Raw genomic sequence first — 25,593 nt, 5'->3', positions numbered from 1 at the left:
GTCAATGAAATAGTATCCTGTGAAATGGCTTCAAAAGATGTCATGTAAAACCATGTCATGGAGGCTGAGAGTACTTTCATGATCAGAATAAATATCACTCTTTACCCGATTCATAATGAAAAAACTGTCAATCTGTCTAGGTCTACAATTTTTTTTCTGAGGTCTTGGCTGATTTCTTTTCATTTTCAGATTATGTCAAGCAAAGAGGCACTGGGTTTGAAGGTAGGCCTGGAAATACATCCACAGGTACACCTCCAATTGACTCAAATGATGTCAATTAGCCTATCAGAAGCTTCTAAAGCCATGACATCATTTTCTGGAATTTTCCAAGCTGTTTAAAGGCACAGTCAACTAAGTGTATTTGCAGTCAGCTTTGTTAGAGATAGAAAAACATTGACCTAAATGAATAGTACTAACTTTCAATTGAGGGATTTACCGTTAAAGCCGGCATTCAATCCGATTGCGCTTTACCGACAATGCACCTTTTAAAAGGCAACGTTTCTCGGGTTCGCCGAGACCGCGTTCACAGCATGCTCAATCAAAAATTATCTCGACGGTAAAGCACGATCGGATTGAATCAAGGCCGTAGTCATTTAGTGCCTGACCTTTGTAGAGAAGAGATCAGTTTAGTGTAGCTCGTGGTTGCCACCTGATGGCCTCATACATTATTGGAAAGATTCATTTCAGAACCTGCAGTTACTCAGACCCATCTTGTGATTGATTGTATTGTATACTGTTTGAGGCTGCTACTGTGGGGTGTAATGATGTCAAGTGGATTAATTGAAGACCAATGCCAGAGATTACATTTTTATAAAAAGAACTTTAGAGAGTTTATGATAAATACACTCCGGGTTTGTAAATACAATTATTGAAAAAAAATTATAACAGAATATGAGAACGTCTATTCTAGCAGAGTGAACCCATCCCATTGAAAACAAATCGACACATTACCCAAATAAAACAAGACAGTTCTATGAGACGTTACACATAATGAAAATCACAGACTTTGCACTTGTGTTTGGCAAACAGAAGACCCATTAACGACTGTCTCCACAGACTGTGTTTATGGATACGTTGTTGCATTATGAGGCTGTGCTGACGATGACTGTCTGTCCCCATAGAGAGGTAATGATCAGGCTTATGTCTTCACAGCTGTATCTCTGGATTTGTAGATCACTCCTCTGCTCTTCAGCTCTCTCACCACCCCTGCAGGTAAGAAAGAAGAACAACGCTGAGAGAAGTTCACACAGTGGATGGGATTCAATGACAGCAGCCTGAGAACCCAAGAGGATTCTGCTGTTTGTTTCCTGATTTTGACCACATAACACCATTTTGACCACATTTGCCAACATTTTCTCAATGGATCCTATAGTGTAGATGGTTGAGAATATACACTAACTGACTTTGAACACGACAAGTCCCGTGTAGCTCAGTTGGTAGAGCATGGCGTTTGCAACGCCAGGGTTGTGGGTTTGTTTCCCACGGGGGACCAGTATGAATTATTTTTTATTTTTTTATGTATGCACTCACTAACTGTAAGTCGCTCTGGATAGTATAAGAGCGTCTGCTAAATGACTAAAATGTAAATGTAATTACCTGGAGGTAACCTCCCTGTCACTGTCACAGCATAGACACCAGGCTTGAAGTTACCTGAACAGGAAAAGTGAAATACAAAACAGCACTAGAATATTATAGGCGGTCCTGTATAGGTCAGTGGGTAGAGCATGTCCATTGCAACGCAAGGATTGTGGGTTTGATTCCCGCGGCAACCCATATGTAAAATGTATGAACGCATGACTAAGTCACTTTGGATAAAAGTGTCTGCTAAATGGCATATATTTATTATGTATTACAACAGAATTAAATGAAACTTCAAGGAGACGTTTGAAAGAACGTCTGACCAACAGGATAAACTTACTGATTCTTTGCCACTTGGCCACCCAGCTGTCCTCAGGGCTCATCTGGGCTATGACCCTGTAAACAGAGACCGAATGCTTTAGCAATTAGCGCACACTCGCTGTCTAGAACGGGCACTAAATCAATCTCCCATCTCTGAAAAGTAATCAATTACAAGTAGAGAACTTACCCATCAAACGAGGAACTTGTACACTCATAGACCATCTCTCGATTCCCCTTCATCTGAAGGTACGACTCACAGTTGTCACAGCCATCATATTCAAACTGGTCAATAGTCTTTGTAGGGACAGGAGAAATATGGATTCAATGAATACACATGGCTAACTGGTTAGCTAGTCATGTTAGCACGTTACACAAACATTTCAGCAAACTTTGCGTTTAATAGATATTAGCAAGCTTTTTAAAACGTTTCGTTCGATAAATTGTAAGTAGCTAGGAAAACCCCTCAGGTAAGCTAGCGTCTACGAATGTATGCCATTGCTAACGTTAGCTAGCTAGCTAGCATTTACCTTCACGAGAGAGCACAGAAGGCATGCCCGCAAATGGCGGAGGTCCTTAGGACAAGTCTCCAAAGCCATCGAGAAAATAGCAGCTGATATTTGAGAAATATATCTGTAAAATCAATAAAATAAAAGCGTTTCAAAGGGCGTTGTTTTGATTTCCACCACTGTTAAACAGGCAAGTTTAACTAAGTACTTCCGGGTGACGGGTGACGTTTTTTTTGAATCCTTAGTTTCGAGTTATAATGTTACGTACACTGTGAAATGCCTTTCTTGCTAGCTCTAAACCCAACAATGCAGTAATCAATAACAATGTCATACAAAAAAATAACAAGGTAGAACAAAAACACACGAGAAATAAACATACGAAAAACATCAGAAAGTAAGTAAGTATACCGAGTATACCAAACATTAGGAACACCTTCCTAATATTGAGTTACATCCCCCCCTTTGCCCACAGAACAGCCTCATTTCGTCGGGGCATGGACTCTACAAGGTGTCGAAATACACTGCTCAAAAAAATAAAGGGAACACTTAAACAACACATCCTAGATCTGAATGAATGAAATAATCTTATTAAATACTTTTTTCTTTACATAGTTGAATGTGCTGACAACAAAATCACACAAAAATTATCAATGGAAATCATATTTATCGGCAGTGGCGAATTTGACGAATTTGCCAATCTTGGTGTTCTCTGGCAAATGCCAAACGTCCTGCACGGTGTTGGGCTGTAAGCACAACCCCCACCTGTGGACGTCGGGCCCTCATACCACCCTCATGGAGTCTGTTTCTGACCGTTTGAGCAGACACATGCACATTTGTGGTCTGCTGGAGGTCATTTTGCAGGGCTCTGGCAGTGCTCCTCCTGCTCCTCCTTGCACAAAGGCGGAGGTAGCGGTCCTGCTGCTGGGTTGTTGCCCTCCTACGGCCTCCTCCATGTCTCCTGATGTACTGGCCTGTCTCCTGGTAGCGCCTCCATGCTCTGGACACTACGCTGACAGACACAGCAAACCTTCTTGCCAAAGCTCGCATTGATGTGCCATCCTGGATGAGCTGCACTACCTGAGCCACTTGTGTGGGTTGTAGACTCCGTCTCATGCTACCACTAGAGCAGGGGTGTCAAACTCATTTTAGCTCAGGGGCCACATGGAGGAAAATCTATTCCCAAGTGGGCCGGACCGGAAAAATCATGGTATATATAACTTAAAAACAACAACTTCAGATTGTTTTCTTTGTTTTAATACGATCAACATACAACATAAAGCTGGAGCCTGAGGACAGTGTGTCCAAAATAGTACAAGCACAACATCACTATTAATCATAAAACACGTCAAGTTTATTTGAAAATTCTAAAGAAAAAGAACACACAAACACACAATGCCTCAGTGATTAACAGAACTGTTTCACAGATCACAGAACTATATCAGGGTGTCATTTCTCAGGCAGAAATGTAGATAAAAATAATGAAATCCTGTTCCCCAAACAAGTGCAAGAACCACAGAGTCAAGAATAGGTTAAATATACAAATAAAATAAAATCAATTAAAAACAATAGCACATCAACATAAAAACATATAAACATAAAGCTGGAGCCTGAGGACAGTGTCCAAAAGCACAACATCACTATTAATCATAAAACACCTCAAGTTATTTGAAAGTTCTGAGGACAAAGAACACACAAACACACAATGCCTCAGTGATTAACAGAAGTGTTTCACAGATCACAGAACTATATCAGGGTGTCATTTCTCAGGCAGAAATGTAGATAAAAATAATGAAATCCTGTTCCCCAAACAAGTGCAAGAACCACAGAGTCAAGAATAGGTTAAATATACAAATAAAATAAAATCAATTAAAAACAATAGCACATCAAAATAAAAACATATAAACATAAAGCTGGAGCCTGAGGACAGTGTCCAAAAGCACAACATCACTATTAATCATAAAACACCTCAAGTTATTTGAAAGTTCTGAGGACAAAGAACACACAAACACACAATGCCTCAGTGATTCACAGAAGTATATCACAGATCACAGAACTATATCAGGGTGTCATTTCTCAGGCAGAAATGTAGATAAAAATAATGAAATCCTGTTCCCCAAACAAGTGCAAGAACCACAGAGTCAAGAATAGGTTAAATATACAAATAAAATAAAATCAATTAAAAACAATAGCACATCAACATAAAAACATTTAAACATAAATCTCAAAGCGTTGCTCAAACTCCCGTAACAGTCCCGTTATTTTATCTTTGAACGGCTTCATGTCTGCCACATGTTGGGTCGCGCACACATTTTTCAGACAGGGAAGTGAGCTGCATCACCACCGGCAAGTTGCGTCTCCCACAATGACAGCTTCAACTTGAAAGAACGTATGCTGTCATAATACTGCGTGACAACTTTGTTGCGCCCTTGCAGCTGTTTGTTCAAGTTATTCAGGTGCTCTGTAACATCCACCATAAATGCAACGTCCTGCATCCATTCTGCGGAATGAAATTCTAACACTGGTTTGCCCTTTTCTTCCATGAACTGTTCAATTTCTTCTCGTAAATCAAAGAAACGCCTCAGCACAGCACCTCGGCTTAACCATCTTACCACAGTGTGGTATGGCAGGCCATAGATGTGGTCTTTCTCTCTGAGAAGGCTGTCAAACTGACGGTGATTCAGGCTTCTGGATCGGATGAAATTAACAGTTTGGATGACCACCTTCATGACGTTATCCATCTTTAATGACTTGCAACACAAAGCCTCCTGGTGCAAAATACAGTGAAAAGTCAAAAAATCACGTCCTCCATTTGCAGATTGCACTTTCTCTCTGAACTTTGTCACAACGCCTGCTTTTTTCCCGATCATTGAGGGCGCACCATCTGTAGCCAAGCTGACAGCGCGGGACCAGTCCACTCCGACCCTGTCCAGCGCGCCGACGAGTGCGGTAAAAATATCAGCTGCTGTCGTTGTATCTGTCATCGGCACCAACTCCACGAACTCCTCGGTGACGGTCAATGTGTCATCAACTCCGCGGATGAAAATGGCCAGTTGTGCAACATCTGTAATGTCTGTGCTTTCATAAATTGCAACCGAAAACGCAATAAATGACTTTACTTTTTGCTTCAACTGGCTGTCCAAATCCACTGAAAGATCGGAAATCCTGTCTGCAACTGTGTTTCTTGTCAGGCTGATATTTGCAAAAGCCTGGTGCTTTTCAGGGCACACAATCTCTGCTGCCTTCATCATGCATGTTTTTACAAATTCACCCTCACTAAATGGTTTTGAAGCCACTGCGATTTCATTAGCAATGAGGTAGCTAGCTTTCACTGCAGCGTCACTGATGTCTCGGCTGTGAGTAAACACAGACTGCTGTTTCTTCAGACCCGCCAACAGTTCATTCACCTTCTCTCATCTCCGCTGTCCTTGAAAGTTGTCATATTTGTCGGCATGAAGACTCACATAGTGGCGACAAAGGTTATATTCTTTCAGCACTGCAACATGCTCTGAACACACCAAACATACAGCTTTCCCATTCAATTCTGGGAATAAATAGAAGGATGACAATTTTTCTTGGAACACTCTGCACTCTGCGTCCACTTTTCTCTTTTTTGACAGAGACATATTGGGGCAATGAGGGTGCCAAAGCACATAATGTTAAAAGTAGAAGCCGTAATAAATATCGCGGGCAAAACAAAGTAGCTCATTGGCTGCACGTGCTTGACCTACTTGCTCTGCCCCGGTATAAACAGTTTGCTTGCTTAACACAATTGCTATTACGCCATCCAGTGGACGCAATTGGAACAGCAGTTTATTTTATTGAAAAATTGCAGTGCATTTTTATACTTGACAAAATTATTATTTTTTATTTTATTTTTTTTAATCATCTCGCGGGCCGGATTAAACCTGTTTGCGGGCCTGATCCGGCCCGCGGGCCGGACGTTTGACACCCCTGCACAAGAGTGAAAGCACCGCCAGCATTCAAAAGTGACCAAAACATCAGCCAGGAAGCATAGGAACTGAGAAGTGGTCTGTGGTCACCACCTGCAGAACCACTTCTTTATTGGGGGTGTCTTGCTAATTGCCTACAATTTCCACCTGTTGTCTATTCCATTTGCACAACAGCATGTGACATTTATTGTCAATCAGTGTTGCTTCCTAAGTGGACAGTTTGATTTCACAGAAGTGTGATTGACTTGGAGTTACATTGTGTTGTTTAAGTGTTCCCATAATTTTTTTGAGCAGTGTAGTTCCACAGAGATGCTGGCCCATGTTGACGCCAATGCTTCCCACAGTTGGCTGGATGTCCTTTGGGTGGAAGACATTTTACATTTACATTTTAGTAATTTAGCAGACGCTCTTATCCAGAGCGACTTACAGTTAGTGAATGCACAACCCTGGCGTTGCAAACGCCATGCTCTACCAACTGAGCTACATCCCTGCCGGCCATTCCCTCCCCTACCCTGGATGACGCTGGGCCAATTGTGCGCCGCCCCATGGGTCTCCCGGTCACGGCCAGCTACGACAGAGCCTGGATTCGAACCAGGATCTCTAGTGGCACAGCTAGCACTGCGATGCAGACCACTGCGCCAATCGGGAGATAGACCATTCTTGATACAGAAGGGAAACTGTTGAGTATGAAAAACCCAGCAGTTCTTGACACAAACCAGTGCACCGTGGCACCTACTACCATACCCCATTCAAATGCATTTAAATATGTTGTCTTGCCCATTCACCTTCTGAATGGCACACATACACAATCCATTTCCTTCTTCTTCTATGGTATATTGGCTATCACATATTTTAATGTCCATCCTGCGGGATGGAAACAGGATTCCCCCAAAAAACTGAACTACCAAAAAAAAATCAAACAATTTTCCTGTTAAAAATAAATAAAACAGATCTGATCCCTACACAGGCTCAAGGGGAACCTGGGAGGGCGGGTCTTCCGGCGCCAGTACCCCTTGCAAGTCTTCCGATGTAAAATCCTTGAGTCCCAAAACTTTTCTGCTGCAGCCACAATAATGTCTAGTTTCTTCGACTTCTTTGAGACTTGTGCTGTACAGTTTATAGCTGTGGCAATGAACGCAACAAAATCCACATTTTTAACACACAGGGTATATTTTGTCTGGCAGCAAACATTTACTACAGGCTGTGGTGTATCCACTACCATATCTTCACTAGAATCACTTGTTTTCTCAATTATTTTAAATCGCCTCCGCATAGGAGATTCGATTGACCACTAACTTTTGCCACCTCAATTTCCTTCACCCTTACAGGGCACTCCAGGAACTCAGTTCCTGGAGTATATTTAACATTTTCATTTGTTTTATATTTATATATATATTTTTTTTTGTTAATGATTTCTTTTTTATTTTTATTTTTTTAAATAGTTATTATACACCCATGGCCACATTTTGAGGTTACTGTAACTATAATATATTCTTATGTAAAGCGTGCATGTTCAAGATAGCATGCGCTGGTCGTCGCAGGTCTGTGGAGATCTTCACAATTGCTGTAATAATCTGTGCAGAATCTCTCACTTGCACCATAATTGTAGGCCTACTTTTAACGTAATCTCAACTGCAATCCAAGTCATTTGGTTCTGCTATAAAATGAAGCACATGACTGTTGTATAAATAAACAAAATATCTGAAATTGTATTCCCATTTGAACTTTGCTGTGCTTTGAAATGGTTGAAAGCGCAGTGATAGACATTTGGGTGACAACTAACCTTTGGCTGTCTTTTTGAGTGGGTGAATAAAGGTTGTGATCTCATTGATCAACTTCTCAACTAAATATTACCCAATTATACACGTTGAAATAGGGTGACCACATGTCCCGGGTTGTGCGGGACAGTCCCACATTTTTGGCCCTTTGTCCTGCATCCTGCAACCAGACAATTATGTCCCGCATTTTATCAACAAATTCAAACACCACCAATTTAGAAAAAAAGGTTGATTTGTCCCGTATTTCAGTCAGACATTCCAACCTGTCTCTTGCAGTCACGTTGCGCTTATGAATAGCCTATATACAGTTGAAGTCGGAAGTTTACATACACTTAGGTTGGAGTCATTAAAACTTGTTTTTCAACCACTCCACACATTTCTTGTTAACAAACTATAGTTTGGGCAAGTCGTTTAGGACATCTACTTTGTGCATGACACAAGTAATTTTTCCAACAATTGTTTACAGACAGATTATTTCACTTATAATTCACTGTATCACAATTCCAGTGAGTCAGAAGTTTACATACACTAAGTCGACGGTGCCTTTAAACAGCTTGGAAAATTCCAGAAAATGATGTCATTGCTTTAGAAGCTTCTGATAGGCTAATTAACATCATTTGTGTCAATTGGAGGTGTACCTGTGCATGTATTTCAAGGCCTACCTTCAAACTCAGTGTCTCTTTGCTTGACATCATGGGAAAATCAAAAGAAATCAGCCAAGACCTCAGAAAAGAAATTGTAGACCTCCACAAATCTGGTTCATCCTTGGGAGCAATTTCCAAACGCCTGAAGGTACCACGTTCATCTGTACAAACAATAGTACGCAAGTATAAACACCATGGGACCACGCAGCCATCATAACGCTCAAGAAGGAGACGCGTTCTGTCTCCTAGAGATGAACGTACTTTGGTGCGAAAAGTGCAAATCAATCCCAGAACAACAGCAAAGGACCTTGTGAAGATGCTGGAGGAAACAGGTACAAAATTATCCATATCTACAGTAAAACGAGTCCTATATCGACATAACTTGAAAGGCCACTCAGCAAGGAAGAAGCCACTGCTCAAAAACCGCCATAAAAAAGCCAGACTACGGTTTGCAACAGCACATGGGGACAAATATTGTACTTTTTGGAGAAATGTCCTCTGGTCTGATGAAACAAAAATAGAACTGTTTGGCCATAATGACCATTGTTATGTTTGGAGGAAAACGGGGGTCGCTTGCAAGCCGAAGAACACCATCCCAACCGTGAAGCACGGGGGTGGCAGCATCATGCTGTGGGGGTGCTTTGCTGCAGGAGGGACTGGTGCACTTCACAAAATAGATGGCATCATGAGGAAGGAAAATTATGTGGATATATTGAAGCAACATCTCAAGACATTAGTCAGGAAGTTAAAGCTTGGTCGCAAATGGCTCTTCCAAATGGACCCCAAGCATACTTCCAAAGTTGTGGTAAAATGGCTTAAGGACAACAAAGTCAAGGTATTGGAGTGGCCATCACAAAGCCCTGACCTCAATCCTACAGAAAATGTGTGGGCAGAACTGAAAAATCGTGTGCGAGCAAGGAGGCCTACAAACCTGACTCAGTTACACCAGCTCTGTCAGGAGGAATGGGCCAAAATTCACCCAACTTATTGTGGGAAGCTTGTGTAAGGCTACCCAAAATGTTTGACCCAAGTTAAACAATTTAAAGGCAATGGTACCAAATACTTATTGAGTGTATGTAAACTTCTGACCCACTGGGAATGTGATGAAAGAAATAAAAGCTGAAATAAATCATTCTCTCTACTATTATTCTGACATTTCACATTCTTAAAATAAAGTGGTGATCTTAAATGACCTAAGACAGGGAATTTTTTACTAGGATTAAATGTCAGGAATTGTGAAAAACTGAGTTTAAATGTATTTGGCTAAGGTGTATGTAAACTTCCGACTTCAACTGTATATCATAAGGATGTGGTAGCCTACTGTTGATGTTCAACACGTCTCCAATCATTGTTGAAATCTGATATTCTGTGCAGCGCAAAAAAAAAGAAGGTAATTCCGCCTAACTTCTGAGGATTTCCGTGCTCATTAGTTGCTCATTCAACATATTTACTGATAGAGTACTTCACTCAATCCCGTTTTAAAATTCTCCCTTCCTAACTGCTTTACATTATAGTAATTTAGCAGACACTCTTACCCAGAGCAATTTACTGGAGTAATTTGGGTAAGTGCCCTGCTCAAGGGCACATCGACAGATTTTTAACATAGTCGGCTTCGTCATTCGAACCAGCGACCTTTCGGTTACTGGCCCAACGCTCTTAACCGCTACAACCAGAAATGTTTCCTTGGTCAAGTATTCCAAGATTTACATAAAATAGTCACACATGTGGTCTCTCTTTTCTGCATCGTTTATGCATCACCAAACTTTGCGCCAGACAAGAGTAGGCTAGGTGTGCTTCAATAAAACATTATCCAGGTTTGTAGTGCTGCCACTTCTCACAATGGTACTCATTGTAAAGTTAGATCAAAGATGAATCGATGTCTTGGAAGATCACATAATGATGAATTACTATTCTACATAAAATAAACATATAATAGCTTAGTATAACATTACTGTTATACAAAAAACACCACCTAATTTCTTATGAGATTTTAGGATGGTTAGCTGAATAGTAAAAAAAAAAGTATGATTGGGCAAAAGTAAAACAGCGTGTGCCAATAGGCAGAAAGTGCTTTGATTGATTGCATCTCAGACTGTGTCACAAAAGTCAGTGTCCGGGAGTCCCATAGGCTGGCGCACAATTGTCCGGGTTAGGGGAGGGTTTGGCCGGGAGGCTTTACTTGGCTCATCTCCTTGTGGCGGGCCGGGCGCCTGCAGGCTGACTTCGGTTGTCAGTTGAACAGTTGTTTTCTCCTAAATATTGGTGCGGCTGACTTCCGGGTTAAGCTGGCGGGTGTTAAGAAAGCGTGGTTTGGCGGGTCACATTTCGGAGGACGCATGACTCGACCTTCCCCAGCTAGCACAGTGGATCTGGGCCGATCGCATGACTCGACCTTCCCCAGCTAGCACAGTGGATCTGGGCCGATCGCATGACTCGACCTTCCCCAGCTAGCACAGTGGATCTGGGCCGATCGCATGACTCGACCTTCCCCAGCTAGCACAGTGGATCTGGGCCGATCGCATGACTCGACCTTCCCCAGCTAGCACAGTGGATCTGGGCCGATCGCATGACTCGACCTTCCCCAGCTAGCACAGTGGATCTGGGCCGATTCTGGCTGAGATCTTGGAAATATTATTTATACATCTTTGTTTATTATCATAATACTAATAAAAAAAAATAAAAAAATTATAATGAATGTGTATAAATTGCTCCTCCATGGATTTTTGTGGAAGAATTCCATTTCAATATAGGCTACATAACTACAAAGGGCAAATAACCAAATGTGATTTAAAAAATAACATAAATTATTGTAAAATGACTGAGACGACTGTTAGGCCTACCAACAGCCCTAAACATGTGGGTCATCACTAGTTACCACAAACACAAAGTCATAAACCCTGCCTATTTCTACAGTTTATCTTGTTAAAATGTGAATTTAAACCTAACCCTACCCTTAACCACACTGCTAACCTTATGCCTAACCCTAACCTTAAATTAAGACCAAATAGCTAATTTTAGTTTTCATGAATTTTAAGATATAGCAAATTCTGACTTTGTGGCTGTAGTAACTAGTGGAAACTGGAGAGGTGAGGCCCTTTCTTCTTCTTCTTCTTCTTCTTCTTCTGCTTCTTCTTCTTCTTCTTCTGTGTTTTCTTTAAATGGCGGTTGGCAGCCAAAAGGTGGATTACCGCCACCAACTGGACTGGAGTGTAAACCCATTACACTTTGTGATACAAAAGGGAAAAGGGGAAAAATTACCCTGCCAACTAACACTTCTGTTATAAAAAAAAAAACACCACCCCATTGCACTACTTTGACCCTTTATGAGCCTACACCAGGCCAACAGCCTAGGAGGACAGGACACTACCATTCAACACTCCCTATAACTCCTCTACAGTAAAGTGTCGTCAACCCAAGTACTTCTCTGCAGCTGCCACCACAACACCTATCTTCTGTGATTTACGTTCCATTTCTGCGGTACAATTGATAACCATGGCAATGAACGCTAAAAAGCCAACCTTACTGTAGCACATTTCATTCGTAGGCCTATCACTCTGTACTGGCAAAGGTATACTATTCACTGGGAGCCTCTTTGACCCATCTTCCACTACTCTCTTCACTGCCTCAGCATACGACACCTTCTGTACTACTCTGACCCTGGCAACCTCAACCTGCCTCTCTCGCACCGGACCCTTCTGATCCCCAGCACCCCCTACAGTTAACACATACTGTACCGCTTCTTTCACCGAAACTACACATTCCTTTGTCCCATGTCCTCCTGCATCTTTCTCCTACACAGTGCTGCAACATGACCGTAAGCTTCGCATCTGAAACACTGTAGTGGGTTCGGAACAAAAGCTCTTACGGGATAACTGATATATCTTAACATGACTTTGTCAGCTAAATTCAAAACTCAAAAAGACAGACAGTGACTCGTCTGTTTCACCACGCTCGCCACTTTCTTCAAAAATGTCACTCCAACTGGACCAGAGTCATCTTTATCTTGACCACTGCCCCCTCCGAGATCTTCACCACACCTGCCCCCTCAGGTACTTCATCCTCCTTCACTTCCAATTCACCTCCAGAGCTATTGGAATACGGCTCATTCTGTTCGTACTTGACGCCAATCCTCCTCGACGTCCCGTCTCCCTCATTACTGCTAGCTTAATTGGAAAACACATAACCTACTTCCAGCGATCTCTTCATCGACCCTAAACCTGGAATTACATTTTCATCAGAATGTCGGACTCCTTGTTCCACGTGTCTCCATCATTTTCCACTACTACTTTTCCTTTGCGTTTCTTGACCGCCGCCGGGTAGGCTTCCCTCCCAAAAGCCGCGTCTGGAAGCGTGTCTGATGCTCGTTGCCCCTACTTTTCTTGTTCCTCTTTGACTTTGGCATGGATCCTAATTTGATACCTTTTAATTGTTGCAAGAGCCATAATCCTCAAAGCCCGTTGCTGCTGCTATAATGTACAGCACAGTACAGTACAGCACAGCAGCCCCAACAAACACAACAAACAGTGTTGCTTCGGTCCCTCTCCTCTGTAAACAACTACTTCAAGGTCTCAGAGCGAGTAACGTCACCGATTGAAACGCTACTAGCGCGCACCGCGAACTAGCTAGCCAATTCACACCGGTTACACATGCACCCACAGGTTCTGCAAAAAAAGTTGCTGTTCTGCACACCCTTGGTCAGCTATAACAACGGAATAAACAAGCAGCAAACGAATCCCTTCACCGGTATCCAAAACAGCTAGGTGGGTTGCCTTGCGCTGATATTGCGGCAAAATCATGAAAGCCCATTGGCTAATCAGGACTGACATACCGTGGGAATTACAACCTTGCAGTGAATAACAATGCAATTTCGAAACCAATGCATGCATTTTTAATTATTTTCTCCAGATAATAAAAATAAATAAACTGGAGTGGCGAAAATAATTGAGATAATAAACGTCAAGTCAAGGTGCCAAGGCAAATACCCTGCCCTACTGCTATGAATTATATCTTCTGGTGTATGCATGTTTAGGCCAGTGCTTGACTTGGACTGAAATAGGTGCTGGTACTCATTTTGGGTGCCGGTACCGTTTATATTTAAGTGCAGGCACTCCTCAATACTTTTGAGCTAATATTCTACAGGAGGTGCAGGAACTCAATCCGAATTTTTTTGAGGCGCAGGTACTCAGTTCGGGTGAGTACTGTGTTTAGGGACAGTTTTGTTGTTGTTGTTGCTCAATCTGATTGGGTGGGCCTGGCTCCCCAGTGGGAACATAGGCTTTTACCAATTGACAGGAGTTTCATGATTTTTATTTCTGAAGGTGGATTTTTTGTTGTTGTTGTTGTTATTATTATTATTATTTTTAAATATTATTATTATTATTTATTTTTTCTGAGAGTGGATTATTATTTTAATTTCTGGGGTGGATTATTATTATTAGGGAAAGGTATAAAATCAGTGACCACTCTGCAGAGCTGCCTCCAGAACAAGATTCATGACGAAAAATGGCGCAGTGGTCTAAGGCACTGCATCGCAGTGCTAACTGTGCCACTAGAGATCCTGGTTCGAATCCAGGCTCTGTCGCAGCCGGCCGCGACCGGGAGACTCATGGGCGGCGCACAATTGGCCCAGCGTCGTCCAGGGTAGGGGAGGGAATGGCCGGCAGGGATGTAGCTCAGTTGATAGAGCATGGCGTTTGCAACGCCAGGGTTGTGGGTTCGATTCCCACGGGGGGCCAGTATAAAATATATATATATATATATATATATGTGTATTCACTAACTGTAAGTCGCTCTGGGTAAGAGCGTCTGCTAAATTACGTAAATGTAATGTAAATGAAAAACGCTAACCTGTGTAAAGTGCAAGGGGTGCCAATATATTTAACCGTAACTGTATTTGTGTCTCGAAAAATGCAGTGACTCTGATTCTGAATGTGTTGTAAACTGACGTTTTCTCAACTCGCAAAGCCGTGAACGTCCATAGCTCGAGCTTCGTCTTTGATTCAGTCGCGAGGATGTTGGAACGTTTTTTTGTGGAATTTGAACGCACTCAAACAGCTCCAACTGTTCGGGAATACTTTCAACGGTTCTGAGGGAGATTGATCAAGGTATTGTGGAAAACAGACTAGCTAGAATTACATACATGTACATAAAATAAACATAATCTGAATATTAGCTATATACATTTTAGTTTAGACTTAAGTTATAGTTGACTTGCTAAAATACTTGATAACAGCTTTAGCTAGCTATCTTTGATAACGAACGAGGAGCTAGCTAACGTTAGCTACCAGTACTAAGCTAGCTGTTAGCTAGCAGCTTGCCAATTTAATTAAAAATATATACTATTTAGCTAGCTGCTTTAATTAGATATTAATATGCACTTGATAAGTTGTCACTCTGATTTTTGTTATTTTTTGTTTCTCAAACAGGCGAAAATATGGAGCTCGAAGAGGAACGCCTCACCATCCCCATCAATCCCAACAATTTCCCAGCGAAATTGTGGCGTCTGGTGAATAACCCCAAAAATCGATCGATACGTTGGGATCCCTGTGGTGAGGGTTTGATAATCGACCAGCAGCTGTTTGAAGCAGAGCTACTGTCACCTCAGAAGCAAACGTTTGACAAAACCGACATATTCAAAACGACCAACTTTACAAGCTTCAACCGCCAGCTGAATCTTTATGGGTTCAGGAAGGTGGTCCATGGCCCCGGGGGCTCGGAGAAGAATGATGGCTCATATCCGACAGACGGGATAAAACACCACTTTCACAACCCAAACTTCAAACAAGATCATCCCGAACTGCTGGTGAATCTTAAGAGGCTGACAAGCAAAAACAAGGCGAAGATGGAAGCTGGCCTAGAAGTGAACTGCCGGCCCCCAGCAAATCGTTTCCACCGACTCATGGCCAATTGTGATGGTGGTGAGCAGAAAGTTAAAGTAGATAAAAGAGGTACACTCAAATTGTCAATCGTACCTGTACTTTGTATTTTAAAACGAAAGGAGAAGCAACTGTAAATTAATAGCCAATTACTAAAATAACATTCTTATTCTAACTTGAGTGCCATAACTTCTCAGCCATGATAGTCATGATATTGCTATCATTCAATGTTTCCACAGGTTCCATGTTTGTTGGTCAGGTAAAACGACCATCTCCTTACCAACAGTACCACCAAAGCAGAAGCCAGCCCATGAAGGACTATGATCGGACCCCTATCCCACCCCGCGGCTGGATCATGGGTCATGGGGATGCCCCCTCCCCCACCACCTTCTACACAGACAAGGGAATCCCCATATCTGTCATCCACCGGTTCCCTTCAGACACTTCCTGCACTGTGCAGTCCAGTCCGACCACTGTGCACATGCAGCAGGGTTCACAAAGCCTGGCAAACAGCTTGATCCCTCACCATGCTCAGTACCGACCTGGATTCTATTCCCCTGGTAACTATAATAAACCATGCCATGGAAGCACCCATTAGTTAAACACAGAAACACTGTGATTTCCTCATAAACTGTCATAGAAGTTTAATTAACATACTTCTTGATTGTGTTTGCTTTTTTCAGCATCAGTGTGCCAGTGCTGCCCCCCTGGCTCAATGGACTCGGACTGCGGTAGTGCCCACCAGACAACTCCCTCATTCTCCCATTACAGCTATTACCAGGTAGGTGGGAATCGAACTACTACGCATACAGCAGCATGTCTGAGAATATTTCCAGTGGGATATAGAATTCATATGGGTGAAAATATGGGGAGCATATGAGTCAACATTTCATGCTTGAAATTTCAAGCTATAAAATGTATATTTTTAATCCCATTTCCAGCCAAACTGTCCTGTGGGCTTTCTGTATCCTGGCAACCAAAACCAGGACTGGGAGAGCAGTGAAACCCAGGAGACCAAGAAGAGTGATGTCAACCTGGACACAGTCTTCCAGCTAGTGGACGAGCTGCACCACAGTTCCCCCAAAATACGCATGGTCAAAGTGGAGACCCCAGAGCGCCAGCAGCCAGTCCTGTACACCTCTACATCATCAGGGCCCCAGTCCACCACCACCATCCACAGCTCCCCTCACACAGTCACTGTCTCTTCCCAGTTTGACTCCTCTGTTAACTCCAGCTCTCTGCCTGGCCCCATAGTGATGGATGCCAGCCCAGTGACTCCACGCGGGCCCATCATTATAGCAGTCCCGGGGAACGTTCCTCCTCAGGGAATAGCCATCACTGTCGGTGGTCCCGTGGCTGAGCAGCCTGTGAAGAGGGAGTACGAACCTGTGCCTGTGGATGCCTATCAGAAGGTAAGCTAGCTTAGCTTTGTAAAAACCTGTGACAGGGAGGCTATATCTATCAGAATCAGAATCACTTTTATTCGCCAAGTATATTTACACATACACTACCGGTCAAAAGTTTTAGAACACCTACTCATTCAAGGGTTTTTCTTTATTTTTACTATTTTCTACCTTGTAGAATAATAGTGAAGACATCAAAACTATGAAATAACACATATGGAATCATGTGGTAACAAAAAAAGTGTTAAACAAATCAAAATATATTTTATATTTGAGATTCTTCAAATGGCCACCCTTTGCCTTGATGACAGCTTTGCACACTCTTGGCATTCTCTCAACCAGCTTCACCTAGAATGCTTTTCCAACGGTCTTGAAGGAGTTCCCACATATGCTGAGCATTTGTTGGCCGCTTTTCCTTCACTCTGTGGTCCAACTCATCCCAAACCATCTCAATTTGGTTGAGGTCGGGGGATTATGGAGGCCAGGTCATCTGATGCAGCATTCCATCACTCTCCTTCTTGGTAAAATAGCCCTTACACAGCCTGGAGGTGTGTTGGGTCATTGTCCTGTTGAAATCAAATGATAGTCCCAAACCAGATGGGATGGCATATCGCTGCAGAATGCTGTGGTAGCCATGCTGGTTAAGTGTGCCTTGAATTCTAAATAAATCACAGACAGTGTCACCAGCAAAGCACCCCCACACCATAACACCTCCTCCTCCATGCTTTACGGTGGGAAATACACATGCAGAGATCATCCGTTTACCCACACCACGTCTCACAAAGACACAGCGGTTGGAACCCAAAATCTCAAATTTGGACTCATCAGACCAAAGGACACATTTCCACCGGTCTAATGTCCATTGCTTGTGTTTCTTGGCCCAAGCAGGACTCTTCTTCTTATTGGTGCCCTTTAGTAGTGGTTTCTTTGCAGCAATTTGACCATGAAGGCCTGATTCACACAGACTCCTTTGAACAGTTGATGTTGAGATGTGTCTGTTACATGATTCCATATGTGTTATTTCATAGTTTTGATGTCTTCACTATTATTCTACAATGTAATAAATAGTAAAAAATAAAGAAAAACCCTTGAATGAGTAGGTGTTCTAAAACCTTTGACCGGTAGTGTAACTGGAGTTTAAATAGGTGCTGCCAGCAATAGACAAATGTACAGACAGAATACAGACAGAGAAATGTACACAAAGTCAACATACAGAATTATACAATATAAATACAGTAAACGTACAACTGCAGAGTATAGGCTGATTTACAATGAGGAAATACAATTTACAAAACCAGCATACCTAAACTCATGATCATCAACGTTGTAGAATTTGGGGTTTAAAGATTTTAGAATTGTGAGTGTAAAGAGAAAGCAAAGATACTCAGTCCGTATTACTTAGTAATCAACTTAATAAACAGGTATGGTATGGATGGTCATCAGTGGTCCTGATGAACTCTGTTGTATAATAGGAGATGAATCATGCTGTGATATCCCCAGTGCCCTGAGGAAGCATCAGAGTACATCACCAAGGTGAAGGAGATCCAGGTGGTGGACGCAGAGGTCTGCGGTGTTCTACGTGATGGAACTGTTTGCAGCCTCGGCCAGTAGAACGATCACCAGACAGCAAACTAAATCTCCTGGTAAGACACTTACACTTCTGCACAATCCTTGCTGCTGCTTTCTTGGCCAGGTCTCCCTTGTAAAAGAGATTATATATCTCAATGGGAATTTCCTGGGTAAATAAAAAAACTAGGCAGAGGCTGCGGATCCGTAGGTAACCGCCCCGTCCCGATACCCCGGAGATGAAGATATGTATCAAGTTCTGCGCATATGTTTCTTTACCCCTACTCTATGCACACGTTTTTGTTTCACCCTCCATTCACATTTCTCACTGACAATCATACTACGCTATTATATTCGGTTCTGTTTTATGTTGTAGAATACTATTGTTGTGATTTTGCAGACATTGATTCAGCTTTGATCTAACTTTATTAAACTAGCTGCACCATTCGCCAGAGTAGCCTGTGCGTAAGGTAGAGAATCCTGAACATGCGCAGAAGCTGCCGGGACCTTTAGCTGTTGGGAAGAGGGGTCCAGAGAAGTCGGATCCTCAGCCACTCCGTTTTATTAATACACAGTGAAGAATAATGTCAACAGTGAGGAGTAGATTAGGGGTATCATGACAAAATTAATGTAAAAATGTTCATTTCATCTTTTAGATCTGAACTCGTTGGTTGAAGTGGCATGCACGCAAGAATGTTTACCATAGTCAGACCAGGATGTCCCAAGTTTTCGGTTTTGCTACTCAGGCTCAAGTCTGAATTTTCTGCAGCTTCTTGTTGAAATACGTTTACCAATGTTACTTGTATGTCACTGATAGAAAAATCAATTTTCCTGATAGTACACATATTGGACATTGTACATAGTTCAGCCCTGTTCTAATTTATTCTTATTTATATGATAACTTCTACAGAATTGAAATTGACATATCACAGAACAGTTTTATTCTGAATGCTTAATCCTGGAATTAATTAATGCATACCAAGACTTATTTGTCATTTTTAACTTAAAGAACAAGTACCTTTTAATGTTTATTCCTCATTTGGTTTAGTTTCAGAACAGTTTTATTCTGAATGCTTAATCTTGGAATTAATTAATGCATACCAAGACTTATTTGTCATTTTTAACTTAAATAACAAGTACCTTTTAATGTTTATTCCTCATTTGGTTTAGTTTGACACCAAAAAGGGACCTTTGTACATATTTTGAAAAGCAAAAAAAATAAATCTGTTTGAACCTTTAGTCATTTTTTCATAATTTCTGACTTCTGGACATGATAGAATTGGTTTATATTGATAAAATATTATTATGATTAAAATGTGATATAATTCAGAGGTTCTTTGCATTTCATTTCTTGCATCTTGTTGTTGTTTGTATGGGGGGCCTCAAAGGTGGGCTACAGTCTACTGGTAGAGAAGGGTCCATTCCAGGATCTTTGATCAATTGTTAAACGAGATGAAAAAGTGACGCTAGGCTGTTACCAGTGTTGTCAGCTGGAGGGCGCCCGGTGTCGTCTTTCGTCTGTGTTGGCACTGTGCAGCTCGTGCTCCACCCTCGGTGACAGGCAGTCAGCAGGTAGACAGACAGACGATGAGGTCCCAGGGGAGGGACACTCAGGGAGGCACTCTTCGGTACTTAGCAAATGTACACTCGTGTCTTTTTCCAACTTTTCAAATGTGTTATGAAGACCAATATTAGTGTTTTAACGAGTCTACATTTAACAAACCTTTCTTTTCAGTATCTCTATTTGAATACTGAAGTTTATAATAAATAAAAAAATTCGGCAGCCGCGGGAAGGATCTTGTTTCAGAATTGTTAACATTTTAAGACGTGGAACTCTGGGATAATACTTTTTTGGAGGCTGCCAAGGAGCGAACAGGTTTTAGATGCGTAGCAACTTTAGTGGGCGAAATACATAATTGTGGATGCGTCGGCTGCAGAAATGGCACGGGATTTATACTCCTAATTAATTAACTAGTTATAACATGTTAAGTAACTAATGCAACGATTCCATTGGATTAGTGAAACTTTTCAAGAGTCCGGAAAGCTCCGTTGTCAACTTTATAGTGGCATTTTTGTCGAGAGATTGTCGCTACAGAGCCTATGAAAGTAACTATTGCATTTTCGTCGTTTACTTTATTGTCGCCTTTCATTTTGGAATCCGTCTTATCAACCAACATCAACCTGACTTTGTTCCTCTCGGTTTCTGAAGCCTCTGGGGATACTGTGGTGGGGATATCGTCACAATATCCTATCCAGCGTAAAGAGTAGTAGGGGATTTGCTTTTTAGGTATTTGACAACTTGTTGCATCTGGAGTCCCTCGGCGAGATTTGACAATTTTTGTCTTGCTCTGTGAGACATGTGACATGGAATACCGGTAACTTGGATACTTTTTTTTTTTGTTTAAACCAGGCGTAACTGTAGCATGTCTATAGTGTGTTGGTCACGAATTAAAGTAGCAACATTGTTGCAAAATGTTTATTGAAATCTTGCTAGTGGTTGAAGATTACAAGATCCGGCGTGTGACCGGACTGAACCGCTCTGTCTATGACAACTTCAACCTGCACGTTGAAAACGAGGATCGGGCCACTGTTTATCTCATGTAAGGAGCTCGTGTTGTATGTGAAGGGTGAACTAAATGTAGGCCTATTCAACTTTAAGCGACGCAATTCCAATTATTGATTTGATGTTGTCGAACTTGTGCATGCAATGTTTGGCCTCTCCTGTTAGTGATACCGGTTAACACACATTATCTAAATTCTTATTAGGCTATCTATGTATGTTATATTTATTTGATGGTAGCAATTTCATAATTTAGAAGCACGCGTTCTGATTTTTCCTTATGGGTGAATATGAGGACCACTTTACTTGGCGTGTTTAATAACTGTTTTTTACCTGGAACAAACTTTCAAAGCGGGATAACAATTCCTTAAAAAACCACAAGACAACATGGCAATCCACGAGCCTTAACACTTTGGATAAAACCCTGTATTTCGAGTCGTTTTCACGGGTTTCTACCATTTCTAACCCATAAAGCAGAGGACCGGCGCTGGGCCATATATTTCTTGTCCTGAATCAACTTTGGTGGTTGCCAGCTTTGAAGTCCACGATGTACAGCCGGAGCCCGCCGTTACAGCCGATCCAATGATCGTTCTCCAGCGGCGACTGGCCGGGCTCTGGCCGTGGCTGCTCATGGCGGCCCTGCAGGTGGTGTTCGGCCAGACGGGCCTGGAGCTGGCGGCGGCCGTAGAGACGGAGCGCTCGACCATCAGGGCTGTCATCAAGGTGACACTGCTGAGACACGAGCCCACGGGGAAGCCCATCACTCTGGAAGGGCTGTTCGTCGGAGGGAGCGCCAGTTCTGCAGAGGGGAAGCTCATGCAGGTATGTGTCACGGTCATGAAGGTTTGCAGGTCCACCAGATAATGTGCAGTGCAATTCACGATAAGTGCATACTGGCTACATTTTCTATGTTGGCTTTCAATAACTATTTGGTATTACATTTTCCAAAGTGTGGTTATTGGCTTAAAATATCCCATTAATCTTTAATCAATTAGGTCACATGGATTCACTCCGTTGAGTATGTTGTGTTATAGGTCTGGTAGTCCATTGAACTGTGTGGTATAGATGCTGTAAAGTCAACCGAAACAATGGAAATGCCATGGGAAAGATGCGGGAAAGATCCCGAATCTCCTCATTACCCCGCAGCAAAATTATCCTACATTTAGGCTATTGTTTATATGTGTATTTAACACTATTTTGAAGTAAAAATCTGAGTATAATGCTTGTATGGATGTCAACCCCAATATACAGTATGTTCATGTCATCATCACCAATCAACTGCATTACCACCACTATGCTACCAGTTTATAGGAATGGGAGTTAGCATTTAGCAGCCACTTCTTCTAAACCTGAAAAGGGACAACATCTAGATGTTATGCAGCGAAAACAGCCAAATACACTATATGGCCAAAAAGATCTGGATACCGGCTCGTCGAACATCTCATTCCAAAATCATGGGCATTAATATGGAGTTGGTCCCCCCTTTGCTGCTATAACAGCCTCCAATCTTCTGGGAAGGCTTTCCACTAGATGTTGGAACATTGCTGCGGGGACTTGCTTCCATTCAGCCACAAGAGCATTAGTGAGGTTGGGCACTGATGTTGGGAGATTAGGCCTGGCTCTCAGTTGGTGTTCCAATTCATCCAAAAGGTGTTAGATGGGGTTGAGGTCAGGGCTCTGTGCAGGCCAGTCAAGTTCTTCCACACCGATCTCGACAAACCATTTCAGTATGGACCTCGCTTTGTGCACGGGGGGCATTGTCATGCTGAAACAGGAAAGGGCCTTCCCCAAACTGTTGCCACAAAGTTGGAAGCACAGAATCACAGCGGTGGAAAAAGTACCCAATTGTCATACTTGAGTAAAAGTAAAGATACCTTAATAGAAAATGACTCAAGTAAAAGTGAAAGTCACCCAGTAAAATACAACTTGAGTAAAAGTCTAAAAGTATTTGGTTTAAAATATACTTAAGTATCAAAAGTAAACGTAATTGATAAAATATACTTAAGTATCAAAAGTAGAAGTATAAGTCATTTCAAGTTCCTTATATTAAGCAAACCAGACGGCATCATTGTATTTATTATTTTGGGATAGCCAGGGGCACACACCAACACTCAGACATAATTTACAAACGAAGCATTTGTGTTTAGTGAGTCCGCCACATCAGAAGCAGTAGGGATGACCAGGGATGTTCTCTTGATAAGTGCGTGAATTGGACAATTTTCCTGTCCTGCTAAGCATTCAAAATGTAACAAGTACTTTTGGGTGTCAGGGAAAATGTATGGAGTAAAAAGTAGATAATTTTCTTTAGGAATGTAGTGAAGTAAAAGTTGTCAAAAATATAAATAGTAAAGTAAAGTACAGATGCCCAAAAAAACTACTTAAGTAGTACTTTAAAGTATTTTTACTTAAGTACTTTACACCACTGCAGAATCGTCTAGAATGTCATTGTATGCTGTAGCGTTAAGATTTCCCTTCACTGGAACTAAGGCGGCTAGCCCAAACCATAAAAAACAGCCCCAGACCATTATTACTCCTCCACCAAACTTTACAGTTGGCACTTGGCATTCGGGCAGGTAGCGTTCTCCTGGTATCCTCCAAACCCAGACTCGTCCGTTGGACTTCCAGATGGTGAAGCGTGATTCATCACTCCATAGAACGCGTTTCCACTGCTCCAGAGTCCAATGGCGGCAAGCTTTACACCACTCCATCCAACACTTGGCATTGTGCATGGTGATCTTAGGCTTGTGTGCGGCTGCTCGGCCATGGAAACCCATATCATGAAGCTCCCGACAAACAGTTATTGTGCTGACGTTGCTTCCAGAGGCAGTTTGGAACTCAGTAATGAGTGTTGCAACCGAGGACAGAAGATTTTCAGCGGTCCTGTTCTGTGAGCTTGTGTGGCCTACCACTCCGCGGCTGAGCCGTTGTTGCTCCTAGACGTTTCCACTTCACAATAACAGCATTTACAGTTGAGGCAGATCTAGCAGGGCAGAAATTTGATGAACTGCCTTGTTGGAAAGGTGGCATCCTATGATGGTGCCACGTTGAAAGTCACTGAGCTCTTCAGTACGGGCCATTCTACTGCCAATGTTTGTCTATGGAGATTGCATGGCTGTGTGCTCGATTTTTTACACCTGTCAGCAACGGGTGTGGCTGAAATAGCTGAATCCACTCATTTGAGAGGGGTGTCCACATACTTTTGTATATAACCACATTGTGGGCCTGTTACAATACATCAATCATGATGGATTTGACTTATATCCACTTTGTTAGATCAGATTTGTTGACTGTGGACCCCAAATCCGGCATCCTTCTATCACCCACAGTCTGCGTTCCATTGACCTCTGTACTGCATCTTTTTCCCATCAAGAGCACTGCAGGCATCATGCCTCGTTTGAGCTGATGGTTATGGCTTGTTTTGACAAGATTAGGTTTTAACCATGTTTGCCACCCTGGCTCATTTCACTTTGGCACGTTCACCTTGGCAAACTGATGTTAACACTGTGCCATAAAATAACCGCCATGGACAAAACAGTGTTCAATCTCAGGCCAACGTTTTTGTCATCTTGTTGATCTCAGTCACTTTAATGTAACAGGTTATTGAGCAGCTAGGTCTATAGCGCTGTCACATATAGGCCAAGCTGCCTCGGTTATCACTCTGTGTCATGCTGTTTGTGTGATGACGGAATATCAACATTCTTCCGGAACAATAGTGTTGACACATATTTATAGAGCTCAGTTTGTTTTAATCTGATCTTCCTAACCGTTTTGTCGTCTTCCTGCCTGCCGATAGAATACTGGTTAGGGGTGAGTGTGCCAACTTCTCCACCTAAACATTTTATCAAGCTGATAGATTTGTAGTCACCTCAATTATTAGAGCCAGCCATGCTCTGAAGTTGCCAGAAAACTCCCCATTTTTAATGTTTCGTACTGAGTGATTAAACACCAAACAATGAATTCCATGCATGTTCAATAGTTGAGATCAAAAGCTGCATTTAAAAAACATATTTTTATAGTTTACTCATGCCCTTACTGGGCAGAATGTACATGCCAAAACCATAGGCATACATGTGGGCTTTACTGTACATTTTCTGCGATTCTGCAAGCCAGGCCAGTCCCCCCTCTCTCTCTGTGTTGCATAGTTTTCTCACTCTGTGGTGTATAGTTTGGATTCATACATGGATTCAGGTTGTTGGGGAACTAAAGCAAGGCTAAGTCAATTTATTTCCAATCGGAGAAGGTAGGACAGATATAAGCTACTGTAGGGTCTTGTCTGTCCTCACACGCCAGGTGTAGGAGGCATTTTGAATGGATAACCAGATGCTGCAGACAGCCATAATTGATAAGGAATTACATGGCCTTTTCCATTGGGTAAAGTCCAATATTAGACATGGTGGTGAAGAGGAGTACAG

At 42.2% G+C, this 25,593-nt stretch overlaps 3 protein-coding genes across 6 annotated transcripts in view; 2 read left to right on the top strand and 1 right to left on the bottom strand.

Moving 5' to 3' along the window:
* Window positions 1–800: 800 nt before the first annotated feature.
* On the bottom strand, window positions 801–2,630 carry supt4h1 (SPT4 homolog, DSIF elongation factor subunit). Its single transcript, XM_041895195.1, has 5 exons — window positions 2,427–2,630; window positions 2,087–2,193; window positions 1,919–1,974; window positions 1,597–1,650; window positions 801–1,206 (listed from the first exon to the last, which is right to left on the bottom strand). Exons 1-5 carry the CDS (start codon window positions 2,493–2,495, stop codon window positions 1,139–1,141), a joined length of 354 nt encoding a protein of 117 aa, XP_041751129.1. The 5' UTR covers window positions 2,496–2,630; the 3' UTR covers window positions 801–1,138.
* Window positions 2,631–14,735: 12,105 nt separating this feature from the next.
* Window positions 14,736–19,805, top strand: hsf5 (heat shock transcription factor family member 5). 4 transcript variants are annotated; one of them, XM_041895192.2, is made up of 7 exons: window positions 14,738–14,881; window positions 15,203–15,724; window positions 15,892–16,212; window positions 16,336–16,433; window positions 16,594–17,064; window positions 18,556–18,698; window positions 19,059–19,260. In XM_041895192.2, exons 2-6 carry the CDS (start codon window positions 15,211–15,213, stop codon window positions 18,664–18,666), a joined length of 1,515 nt encoding a protein of 504 aa, XP_041751126.2. In that variant the 5' UTR covers window positions 14,738–14,881; window positions 15,203–15,210; the 3' UTR covers window positions 18,667–18,698; window positions 19,059–19,260. The 4 variants fall into 4 exon arrangements, with proteins under 4 accessions (XP_041751128.2, XP_041751126.2, XP_041751127.2 ...); XM_041895193.2 differs by lacking the exon at window positions 19,059–19,260 and adding an exon at window positions 19,278–19,805 and having other exon boundaries at window positions 14,739–14,881; window positions 15,203–15,694; XM_041895191.2 differs by lacking the exon at window positions 19,059–19,260 and adding an exon at window positions 19,278–19,804 and having other exon boundaries at window positions 14,740–14,881.
* Window positions 19,806–20,261: 456 nt separating this feature from the next.
* Window positions 20,262–25,593, top strand: part of LOC121579137 (E3 ubiquitin-protein ligase RNF43) — a 199,904-nt gene continuing 194,572 nt past the window's right edge. The window contains exon 1 of the mRNA XM_041893458.2: window positions 20,262–22,003. Coding sequence (XP_041749392.2) covers window positions 21,764–22,003 — 240 coding nt within the window. The 5' untranslated portion in view covers window positions 20,262–21,763. The remainder of the gene's footprint in view (window positions 22,004–25,593) is intronic.

The sequence above is a fragment of the Coregonus clupeaformis genome, chromosome 13 (assembly GCF_020615455.1).
Source record: "Coregonus clupeaformis isolate EN_2021a chromosome 13, ASM2061545v1, whole genome shotgun sequence".
NCBI lineage: Eukaryota > Metazoa > Chordata > Actinopteri > Salmoniformes > Salmonidae > Coregonus > Coregonus clupeaformis.
This window is presented reverse-complemented; position numbering and strand designations above follow the sequence as displayed.